The 12,516-nt window shown below is 37.8% G+C and overlaps 3 protein-coding genes across 4 annotated transcripts in view; 1 reads left to right on the top strand and 2 right to left on the bottom strand.

The window, feature by feature from the left end:
* Nucleotides 1-318, top strand: part of LOC106883410 (uncharacterized) — a 59,623-nt gene extending 59,305 nt beyond the window's left edge. For both annotated transcript variants that reach the window (XM_014934402.2, XM_014934403.2), the window contains exon 9: nt 102-318. In XM_014934402.2, the coding sequence (XP_014789888.1) occupies nt 102-219 (118 nt within the window). In that variant the 3' untranslated portion in view covers nt 220-318. The remainder of the gene's footprint in view (nt 1-101) is intronic.
* LOC106869388 (fatty acyl-CoA reductase 1) overlaps nt 1-12,516 on the bottom strand; it is a 422,225-nt gene that overhangs the window by 359,663 nt on the left and 50,046 nt on the right. The window lies entirely within an intron of this gene.
* Nucleotides 639-12,516, bottom strand: part of LOC106883409 (motile sperm domain-containing protein 1) — a 73,781-nt gene continuing 61,903 nt past the window's right edge. Inside the window, exons 5-7 of the mRNA XM_052969540.1 lie at nt 8,972-9,097; nt 7,319-7,480; nt 639-1,323 (exon numbers count right to left, since the gene is read on the bottom strand). Of these exons, the coding sequence (XP_052825500.1) occupies nt 1,286-1,323; nt 7,319-7,480; nt 8,972-9,097 (326 nt within the window). The 3' untranslated portion in view covers nt 639-1,285. The remainder of the gene's footprint in view (nt 1,324-7,318; nt 7,481-8,971; nt 9,098-12,516) is intronic.

The following is a 12,516-nucleotide window of genomic DNA, read 5'->3' on the forward strand; positions in this document are numbered from 1 at the left end:
TTGATTATGAATATCAGTTGCTAAGTAGAGTAATATAATATTTTAGTTATCTGCTTACCTAGTGCAATGAAAGTTATAATTCCGACATTTTCTATTTGCAGATATATAGTCGTGAAGTTTAAAGATATCAAGACATCTAAGAAATATTTTACACAATTAATGAAATTAACTAACAATAATGAAATTGTGACAGTAAAATATCTCCCTAAACGCAAATAAAGGGCACAGTAAGATCACTGTAATATTTGATGCAATAACTGATGACTTTGTAAAAAAAAAAAAAAAATATTTCATTTGAGTAAAAGGTTTATTCCAGAACTGTATTTGTCGTTTTCAATATTTTTATGTTACTGCTGTGTTTCAATGCTCACTCCATCAATAAATAAATATTATTGGACATTTTATTTTAGCAGATTTACCACTGTAAAAAAATCTGTTTTCATTTTCTTCTTTGTAGCTGAAAGAGGAGGGCAGCCAATACCTATGTATTTTATAACAGGAAGTTGAAAATTTAATCTCCCACTGCCAAATTTGGTTTTGCAACTGAATTATAGCTTGTTTTAGATGTTAGAAAAGGAGCAAAGTTTTCAGTGTTAATCTTTTTGACTTGATGCATTATGAAGAAGAAAAAGCAAGAATTTGTTGTATTCAGTTTATTAACTTTTGTACATATAACACCAAAAAGAATATAAAATGGAGTTACAGTTGTTTTTCATGGACTGGAGGTGACACACAACAAACAATATGGAACTTATAACTTACAGTGGACAAGGTAAAAAGACAAATTCAGTATGATTTCATAAAGTAAATAATTTAGCAAGCTTCAAGACCTATGTCCATTTCATGAAACAATAATATTATAGATTACATGGGTAATCTATATATAACCTTGCATATATACTGAAAAATTTTTTTACATTGGCACAAGTGGATTGGTATTTTATCAATCCTGGAAGGATTTGATTTCTATACAATGAAAATAGTAAGCTGAAGCATTTAACTGGAAATGATACATATTGCATTCAAAATTTCTTATTGATAAATTGTTTTTTTCTTTTGTACAAACATAATTTGAAAAATATAAGTTTATTTAGACATTACATTTTCAAATCAAATTTTTCTAAGGAATAGTTTGATATGATGTCAGAAGTGTTGCTGTCTTGCTTTAGAAATAAATATAAAGTACACAGTTATATATTACAACTGTAGGTTGGATTTTTTATTTTCCCTAAAACCAATTTATCTGCATTCCATGAATTCTTTGAACACAAAAGAACTTCAAAAATTAAGAATATGATTTCAACAGAATCATTGTGATGGCACCTGGAAATAAACAAAAACAAAATGGTTGGCTATCTCAAAAAAAAAACACGAGTAGAATGATTGATAGATTCACACAACTATGCTTAGCATGAAATAAAAAAAACTACATCTAGCCAGATATTCTTATTTCTACCCAACAAAAATGTGCTGTTTTGTAGAATAAGATTGGGCTTGGGAAAGAATTGAAATTGTAAAAATGTTGAGGATTAAGGAAAACAATATACTGTTAAAAAAAGACTTAAGGTCACACTGAAAGCTCATCTGTACACTCGGCTATACATCTAACCTTCTCCTTCCCAAATAATTTAACAGTAGAAAAAAAGGATTACTGAATATTGTATGAACGACCACATATTTAATGTTTTGAAAATATTGTGAGACAGTTAATTTTTATGAGGTGTCAATGAAATACTTTGAAGAAAATCAGAGCTCTAAACCAGATATTTTGTTACACTGATTCAAATCTAAAGCTTCATCTTTCTGAGATTAATAAGTCCCAGTATTGAAGTTGCTACAGTGTGTGAAGACATGTAAGATGGTTGGACAGGCAAGGATGTGGTAAAAAGTTTGCTTCCCAGCCACATGGTTCCAGATAAGTCTCAATGCATGGCACCTTGGGCAAGTGTCTCCTCAGGTCAACCAAAGCCTTTTGAGTGGATTTGGTAGATGGAAACTGAAAGAAGCTTGTTGTGTATGTTTATCTGTATTTTTAGTTCTGCTGGGCACCCATCACACCTTTCCCAAGGAGACGTATTCAAAAAGAGGAGTTGCTTTAGTCATATCCCGAGAGAGTAGGAGGTACATTGTTGCCAATTTGTGGCTCCACAAGGAGACAGCCTAGACCTTATTAGATTGGAACATTAAGGATGATGTAAAAAAATCATGGGTAAAATGCATCAAGAGTCGAAGCATAAGTGGAAATGCCAAAGATGAACTTTGCAAGTAGAGTCGCTCGTTGATCACAGATTTAATTGATGATTTAAGATTTGACAGTAAACCTAATACTGGGTCCTTCTTTCTCCTTGATCTTTCCCTTTCCTAAAAAAAAAATATATCCCATACCTGCCTCTTTGAGCTTTCCTTCATCTGAAAGTTGTGTTTTATTCAGTGCAGCAATGCTAACATTGAATCTTGCAAGTTCTTTCGAGATGAGGGCAGCTGGTCAGTCGGAGTTGTCAGTGTCCAAAAGGGTCCTCACATTCCAAGTTCCTATGGTCAGTTTTGCTTTGGCCTTAAGATTTCGGCTGCTATATCCCCCTCTATTTCATCTAAAGCTTCAAGTAATACACCTCTAAATTTAGTGTTACAAGCACATGAAGGGTATCCCACTGAGTGCTGCTACCCAGCCAGGAAGGGAAAGTGACTTCCAATGTTTATCCCTCTTTTTATTGGGCCTTCCCTTTTTGGGGTAGTCTGCCCAGACAAAAGTGCTCCTATTACCCTTATACCAGTAGACTTTTAAAATTTTGTTTTGCAGGAAAGTAAGACAAAGGAAGAAAGCTGATGATGTGCATTTGATTAAAGTGGACCATGACTTTGCAGGTGGTAACCCACACACTGATTTCAAGACCATCTTTTGTGGCACATCTCCAAAGCTGCCAAACGCCCTATCAGAATCTCTGAAAGAAAGAACCAAGATTGGTTTGATGACAACAGAAAGGAAATCAACAGTCTGATTGATGAGAGACAAAAGGCTTGGTTATCTCATGAAAAATATTTAATATCTAGGTTTCAGAAAATTCGCTACAAGAAGATTTAACAATAGTGCCAAACCCAGCTGAGAGAGTTGCAGGAAGCTTGATGGCAATAGAATGCAGGGGCTTTCCAACAGTATGCTGACGCTCAAGATCTTAGAAACTTCTATGCTGTAAAGTTGTCAAATGGCATTCTACTTGCAGCAGAAAATGTTAATATCCTAACTGACCCACAGGACATCCTAGACTGCTAGTAGAAACATTTTTCTGTTTTGCTAGATGTGAGTCAACAACAACAGAGTTCATGAGAAAAGTCTCTTTCCATCCATCCAGATTAAGATTGCACCCCACAACATAGGTTAGTAATTAGTGACTTCAAGATCAGAGCTAAAAGGCTGCCCAGAAGACAACCAGCATGGAAAAGAAGGGTCTGGAAGCTTAAGGATCCTCTGAATGGACAGATATTTAGAGGTGCATTACTTGAAGCTTTAGATGAAATAGAGGAGGATATAACATCACATAATGTGGAAGACAACAGGACTGCCTGTTGAGGGCGACTGACAAAATCTATGGCTGGTGCAAAGTCCCATCTCGACATAAAGTAATGTGGTGGTGGAACAATGTAGTTGACAGGGCCATTAGGGAAAAGAAACAGGCATGGAAGAACTGGAAGTGTGGTGGTAGCAGGGAACTGTATCAGATCGCCAAAAGGGAAGTTAGGAGACAGGTTTACTGAGCCAGAAGGGAAGTGGGTAAGAAAAAATTTGCCAATGTTTTGTATCATGAAGACCAGAGACTTAAAGTGTTTTCAGTTGCAAGATGGTGTCATAGGAGAGAAATGTGTCTGCATGGATGATGACTCACTTGCATTTAGTGATACTGCAAAGAGAGACTATGAAAGTTTGCTAAATGAAGAGAAAGAAAATCTGCCAAATGTCAACCCAATAGAGGGACTAGCTATTCGAATTGACAGTACCTTGGTAGATAAAGCAATTAATGGTATGAAGACAGGGAAAGCCCCCAGTCCATCAGGAATCACTGCTCAGATGCTTAAAATATCTGGCAGTGTAGTCTATAGTCTAGTCACCTGTATAGTTAAACAGGTGATGCACAAAGGAGCCATACCCAATGACTGGTCTAGCAGTGCTACAAAGGTAAAGATGACGTATTAGATAGAAATAATTACAAATTGTTGGATCAGGTGATGAATGTCACAGAGAGGGTCATAGGCCTTCTAATTAGGGAGAGAGTTTAGATAAAATGTAGTTTGGGTTTGTGCCAGGGAGAAGCACTACTGATGCTATATTTCTGGTAAAACAGCTGCAGGAGAAATTCCTAGCCAAAGATAAACTTCTGTACTTGGCTTTTGTTGACATGGAGAAAGCCTTTGACAGAGTCACCCAATCCCTTATCTAGTAGTCAATGTAGAAACTAAGGATAGATGAGTGGTTGGTAAGAGCCGTACAAGCCCTGTCAGTAATGTGAGGGTTGGTAATGAGTATAATGAAGAATTCCAGGTAGAAGTGGGGGTCCACCAAGGATCAGTCCTCAGCCCCCTCTTATTCATCATAGTCCTGTGGGTAATAACAGAGGAATTCAAGACAGGCTGTTCCTCTATGCTGATGACCTTGCTCTAATTGCTGAGTCACTACCAAAACTAGAGAAGTTTCAGGTGTGGAAGCAAGGTCTAGAATTAAAGGGCCTTAGAGTCAATGTAGCAAAATCCAAAGTCTTAGTAAGTAGGAAGACAGACAAATCACGAATCCCTTCAGGTAGCTGGTCCTGCTCAATCTGTAGAAAAGGTGTAGGTAGAAACTCCATAAGATATACCTGGTGTAAGCTATGGACAATATCAAAGGAAGGTTAACTGGGAAGATAGTTTTCGTATGTGGCAGATGCACAGGTGCAATAAACACCGAAGATGTGCAGAAAACATTCCATCACATGCCAGGGGGAAAAACTAGAAGTAGTTACCTAGGTGACCAAGTCATTAGTTGGGGTGGATACTCTGAGAGTGTAGCTGCTAGAATAAGAATAGCCTGGGCAAAGTTCAGAGAGCTCCTACCTCTGCTGGTAGCAAAGAGCCTCTTACTCAGAGTGAAAGGTAGACTGTATGATGCCTGTGTGCAAACAGCCATTCTACAAGGCAGGGAAACATGGGCTGTGACTGCTGAGGATATGCATATGAAACTAGCATGCTCTGCTGGATGTGTAATGTCAATGTGCAGAGTGTAACTGCCCTGAGAGAAAAGTTGGACATAAGCATCAGATGTAGCATGCAAGAGAGATGACTACACTGGTATGGTCGTGTTGTGTATGGATGAATACAGCTGTGTGAAAAAGTGTCACACCCTAACAGTGGAGGGAAACCCAGGAAAACATGGTATGAGGTTGGGCCTCACAGAGGCAATAACAAGCAACCAAGACCTTTGGAAATATGCTGTGCTTGAGAAGACCCGGCAAGCCAAGTGAGATTGTAGTCATGCTTGTGAAGACCTGTTGAATCAAGTGAAATTGTAGTCGTGGCCAATGCCAATGCTGCTGGATTGGCTCCTGTGCCGGTTGCATGTAAAAAGCACCATTCGAGCACAGCTGATGCCAGTGCCACCTGACTGACATGTAAAAAGTACCATTCGAGCTTGACCAATGCCAGTTCCACCTGACTAGAATGATGATGTCAACCTTGAATGAATGCTCTCTGCAGTGCCAAGAGTTCCTGAATGCAATGTAAACAAGAAAAGCCCCAGGATTCAATAACATCCCTTCAAATTGCTGCAACATAGCGAATTGCTGTGCAAACTAAAACTCTTCACTGATGTGGAAGGCATATCATGATCTCGAAGATGCCATCTCCTATTCAAGAAAGGAGAGAAAATGCTGTGGAAATTATCATGGAATCTCACTACTTGCTATTGCAGAAAAGATCTTTGCTTGAATACTCTCAAAGTGTCTTCAGGTAATCACAGAAATAGTCCTTCCAGAATCCAATGTGGTTTCTGAGCTCCCTGTGGTCTTCTATGCGACAAATTCAAGAGAAATGTCAAAAACAACAAAACTCCTTTTCCTTGTCTTCTATGATCTGGTAAAGGCTTTCGACTGTATCTTGACCTGCCATGTATCCACGTGTCATGATTGTTTTGTCTCCATGGCCCAAGCCATGCTGAAGGTGGTGACAGGAAGTGCCTTACATCATGATTGATTCTCAATTGCATATGCATGTGGATTGAAACAAGGTTGCGTTCTCACTCCTATGCCTTTCTCCCATACATTTTGCTGTAATGATCTATGAACTTCTGGATCAGCCAAGAATGGATATCAGATGTTTTGATGAAGGACTCTTCAACCTGGTGAGGTTTTAGTCAAAGAATCTCACCAGTAGCAAGTGAATTTCAGACTTCCAGTAAGCTGATGACAACATGGTACACAGTCACTCATGCTTAAAAAGGTAACAACTATCAATAATTTCAACAATATGTAACGTTTTGGGCTTACTACAAATGCTGAAGTCCTTGCCTAACCAGCCCTGAATTGTGCCATTCTGGACTTCAACATTGTCATTTAACTTAGCAGTTCAGCAAATATGACCAATAGAATAAATACTAGAGTTAATTCATTTGACTAAGCTATTCAATGACTGAAACAAGTAAAAGAATAAAATAGCAGTAAAAAAATGTTTACAGTATGTAATTTAAGAAGTATGAAGCTTTATTGTAACTGATAATTGTGGTTGCCTGATAAGTGGCAGGTCACATGGATCTTGTTACTGGGCTTTTTGCCTTTGTAATCAGTGTTTATAACATCTACATTATGAATGTTGACCATCAACCTCACCTTGTTTGGTAAACTAAATATTTTGACTCGTGGTCCACTAAATATAACAAAATCACAAATTTGTATTACTAAAATTAGAATTTCTAATATCTCAAATGAAACAAAACTTGCAATTGATTATATTACATCACGTGAACAAAATACTCAACTTTTGCTAGTCCAGTCTACTAGGGTGTAAAAATGCTCAGCTGGACACAGCAAGGAGTACTAAAATTTATGAAAATTTTTAGACATGAACTCCCCTATATCCAAAAATATCCCCAATCAGTTAAGTGACATAGTAGAAGAGTACAATCTACTATCTGAAAGGAAGATATGACATAATTGTCCTAGATATACTGTCTAAAAAAGGGGAGAAAAATGAGATGGTCATGACAGGAACACTTGCTTGATCAGGGCTCATCTGATCCTTAACAATGAGTAAACTTAATTAAGTATTCCATAAATTAAAATATAAAATCAATACGTACCAAGAACATAAGCTGCCACACACTTTTGATTGACCGTAACTCTGAGAAAGGATGGCACCATAGTATCTGGGGTAGTGCCTTCATTAGGTAGCATCAAGACAGCTATACAAATCATACTAAGACTTATAAGGAACATACTGGGCCATTTTGTTAAGGTTTGATCTTGAAAAAGAAATTGGAAGAAACCAGTTATTTTAGAATATTAAATTTTGAAGTCAGTGTTATAAAATATAGATAAGTAAAGAACAGTATGAAAATGATACTTGAGTTAAGTGCAGGTGTAGTTGTGTGGTAAGAAACTTGCTTCCCAACTACATGGTTCTAGATTCAGTCCTACTGTGTGGCCATTGGGCAAGTGTCTTCTATAACCTCAGGCCAACCAAAGCTTTGTGAGTGGATTTGGTAGATGGAAACTGAAAGAAGCCCATCATATATATCTTTGTTTATCCCCCGCCACTGCTTGACATCCCCATAACAGTTTGGCAGAGAGACTGATAGAATAAGTACTATGCTTTAGAAAAAATGTACTGGGGTCAATTCATTTGACTAGAAATTCTTCAAGGCAGTGCCTCAGCATGGCTGCAGGCTAATGACTGAAACAAGTAAAAGATACAAAAGAGTTGTATTAAAAACTGAAATGGATTCTTTCTGAATTGAACCTGCATCACATATTTTGCTCCTTAGGAGGAATTAACCACTGATCAGGTCAGGTATGCGCTGTTGCAGCACATTGCTCCATCTACCATTTGTTGATATTTGCTTGGGTTTTCACAGGGAAGCCTGTGAAGAGTATCCAGGTGGCTCCTATCTCTGCAATACCCATCACCCCAGATCCTCAGAGAAAAGAATATGATACACAGAAACAAATTCAGAAAATTGAGCAGTGTGACCAAACAGTCTGAACTAACACTCCTGAAATATATACAAGTAACAAAATATGCATCCCAGTTTCTGAGTGTAATCATATCCAATTAACTGCTACTCAATGACAGTTACATAACAATCTTAACCTAATCTAAAAACAACTGAGATCAACATTGGTATTACTTTCCTGTCACATTTACAGCGCTGTGAAGATATAAATAAGTGGAAGTTATGAATATTTTCTCTTTTTTTCATCAAAAATACTGAAACTTCTGAGGGTTTTCTCAAATTTTGATATCCAAGTGGACAAAAGCTGATCAAATCCTTGTGAATAGATTTAGTAGATGGAAATAAAGAAGGCCATCATGCATGCGTGTGCTTGTCTAGACATCATTTGATAGGCATAATGAATGTCACCATCATATAAGCAGTGTCCCTCTTTCTAGACTTCCATGAAAATGTCCAGTCATGAGGAACTGTCAACTTGTTTGAAAACAAGTGAGGGTTGACAAAAGGGAGGGCATGCAGCCATAAAAAAACCTGACTCATGCAAACACAGGAAAGTGGACATTAAACTGATGATGATGATGACCTCTGCAATTAACTATCTCCTATATTTTTCTCTAACTCATACATATTCAGAGTTAAATGAACTAGGCTCTCAGCTATGAACAATGTGCAAAAGTAGGTGTTGGAATACCAACAAAATATTTATCATAATTTCCTTTTTTTAAACAAACTACACTTATGTAATAAATATAACAAAGTACAATTATAAAACATACTGACCATCAGTGACAAGACGTTGCTTTAATTCTACTTTCCCACCATTTGGTAAAGCCTGGAAATTATCTTCTAATCTGGAGCCAAGGGAAACTCGAGTTGAATAGAGAGTGGCTGAGATCTCACGTTTTCCTAAAAGTATTCATTATTTCAACAATTGAAGTTAGATATAAGTGTGTGTGCAGGCAATCATATAGGGATAGACAATATGTGGTGCAGAATGAAGGCTAATATGTTTATCAATATCAATAATTTTTTATAGATACAAGAATCATAATTTCTAAAGCCAGGACATATTTAAAGGACTATGAATCAAATGATCCTTATCATCTGACATGGATTTATCAAACCTGGTAGGGTGAAAGGCAAAGAACCTGAGAATACAAAAGGATGTAAATACTGGAAGGCATTGAGTCCAGCTGATTCAATGTTGCATCACCATTAATAATAATAATAATTGCATTAAATTTTGACACAAGGCCAGCAGTTTTAGCAGAGGAAGTTAGTTATACTGACCCTGAAAGGATGGATGAAATGCAAAATCAACCTTGGTGGAATTCAAAGTTAAGACATAAAGAACCAGGAGAAATACTGCTAAGCATTGTGTCTGACATGCTAATGATTCTGCCAGGGCTAGTACTCTACTGGTACTTATTTTATTGATCCTGAAAAGATGAAAGCAAAGTTGACTTTAACAGCATTTGAACTCAGAATGTAAGACTAGAAGAAATGCTGCTAAGCATTTTGTCCAGCATGCCACCTTGTTGCCTAAATAATAATCTCAGTTCAACGTGAATTGATTACAAAAAGGCTTTTGACAGCATACTGCACTCATGGATTCTGAAACTGCTGGACACCTTCAAAATTTCTCCAGTAATTCCAAACTTTCTGAAACATGTGTTGTGGAACATGAATCTCCAATCATCATTCTAACAGAGTACTAGGTTGAAACAATATTAACTTTTATATGGGTGACTTAAAACTATAGGGGCAAAACATGATGAGCTAGAAGGCATTAACTTCGATGACCCAGCGGGGAGCCTGCGCAGGAAACCATAGTCGGTTCCAGGGGGAATATGGTTGCAAAACAGAAACTTAAAGGAATTGATGGAAGGGCACCACCAGGAGTGGAGCCTGCAGCTTAATTTGACTCATCACAGGTTGTAAAAGCATTCAGGTTGGTGTTCCAAGGGAAATTGATTAACTGTTGGAAACAGTTATAAAGGAATTTCAGCAAAAAAAAACAAACTATAAATACCTAGCAATAAATGAAGGCTCTGGCATTCAGCATGCAAACATGAAAGAGAAAATGAAGAAGGAATGTTATAGGAGAGTACAAGTAGTTATTAAATCTGAGCTGAATGCACATAACAAGGCGTTTGCCACAAATTCCTTAGTAGTCCTAGTTTTTATTTATAGCTTCAATGTACTGAATTGGAATACAAGTAAAATAAAGAAAATTGATAGAAAAATTAGTACAAAGGCAGACATTGATCATCTTTACCTTCCCAGAGTCCAAAAGAAGTTAAAGCTTGATCCAGTTTGAACTTTCTTATAAAACCACAACTGGACTGACCAAATATCTTGAAACAACTGACTGGATGCTAAAACTTGTTGAAAATCATGAGAGGCATAAGAAGCTTCATTCCATTTTGAAGGCGAAGGCAAGCAAACAATTTGCTACTGATTTCATGAATGATACTCAGGCTGGAGAGCCTGAGGAAAATGTGGCAACTATTGTTGCAAAGGAAGTAAAACTAATGGAAAAGTGTACATGAACAATTGGGTGTTAGGTGAGAGCAGAAACTCTGCATGGCAAATATGTGGCCTGTAGCCAACCAGCTGATGTAAACTAGCAGCACACTCATTGGTACCTACAAAGGTTTCATCTTAGCTGTTCAAAATCAAAGCTTATTGACCTGGAACTACCAAGCCATTGTGATGAAAAATGGAGTAGGTCCAAAGTGCCAATCCTGCAATGAAGAAATTGAAACAGAAGACCACTCAATCTATGGGTAAAGTTTTAATACCAGTAGAGTATAAATCAAGACATGACAGAGTTGGCTTATAAAATCAAAACTGTTGACAAGTGGTATAAACATCACTCTGAGACTGTAACTGAGGGATAAAATGTAGTGATTCTTTGGGATGTTCCTATACATACAGACACAACCATCAAAGTAAATAAAACAGACATTGTTGTAAAAACCCAAATCATAAAGACAAGTATCCCTTGTGGCAAAAAGAATTTGACAAGCTCAGGAAATATAAATATTTGTTCATCGAAACTGAAAAAATGTGGCATCTCAAGGTGGTCACTAATACCAGTGATTGCAGGAACACTTGGAATGATTGAAAACGAAATTGAAAATTATTTTTAAATGGTTTACCATCTCTGCAAGAAGTGCAAAAGTATTATCGCTGTAAGAATGATAACCTTCTATGTAAATGATATTTTTTTTTTTGACAACTTTATTTCATTTTGTAACAATAGGCGTAAGTAGAAACTCTATAAGATGTACCCAGTGTAAGCTATGGACACATAAGAGGTGCAGCAATATCAAAGGGAGGCTAACTAGCAAGATAGTTTTTGTATGTGGCAAATGCTCAGGTGTTATAAAGACAGAAGATGTGCAGAGAACAGCTTCTGTCACATTCCAGGGTGAAAAACTAGAAGTAGTTGATAGCTTCTGTTACCTAGAGGACCAAGTCAGTAGCAGGGGTGGATGCTTTGAAAGTGCAGCTGCTAGAATAAGAATAGCCTGGGCAAAGTTCAGAGAGCTCCCACCTTTGCTGGTGACAAAGGGCCTCTCGCTCAGAGTAAAAGGTAGACTATATGACACGTGTACGAACAGCCATGCTACATGGCAGTGAAACATAGGCCGTGACTGCTGAGGACATGCGTAAGCTTGCAAGGAATGAAGCCAGTAGGCTCTGCTGGATGTGTAATGTCAGTGTGCATACATGACAGAGTGTAAGTGCCCTGAAAGAAAAGTTGGATTTAAGAAGCTAAGAAGCATCAGATGTGGTGTGCAAGAGAGACGACTGCACTGGTATGGTCATGTGTTGTGAATGAATGAGGACAGCTGTGTGAAAAGGTGTCACACCCTAGCAGTTAAGGGAACCTGTGGAAGAGGTAGACTCAGAAAAACCTGGGATGAGGTGGTGAAGCACGACCTTCAAACATTGGGCCTTACTGAGGCAATAACTAGTAACAGGGATCTTTGGAGATATGCTGTGCTTGAGAAAATCCGACAAGCCAAGTGAGACCATAGCCCATGGCCTATGCCAGTGGGTGTAACCAGCCCATTTATGAATATCCCTCATTCATTGGACATTAAACCTTGCTTGTAAAGACCTATTGAGGCAAGTGAAATCAAAATCAAGATTGCTGACATGGCCGACGACAGTACTGCCTGATTGGCACTTGTGCCAGTGGAACATTAAAAGCACATCCGAATGTGAGGTGTAACCGGCCCACTTATGAGTACCCCTCATTCATTGGACAATGAACTTTACTTGCAAAGACATGGCTGATAACAGTACTGCCT

Source organism: Octopus bimaculoides, chromosome 7 (genome assembly GCF_001194135.2).
Source record: "Octopus bimaculoides isolate UCB-OBI-ISO-001 chromosome 7, ASM119413v2, whole genome shotgun sequence".
In the NCBI taxonomy this organism is placed as follows: Eukaryota; Metazoa; Mollusca; class Cephalopoda; order Octopoda; family Octopodidae; genus Octopus; species Octopus bimaculoides.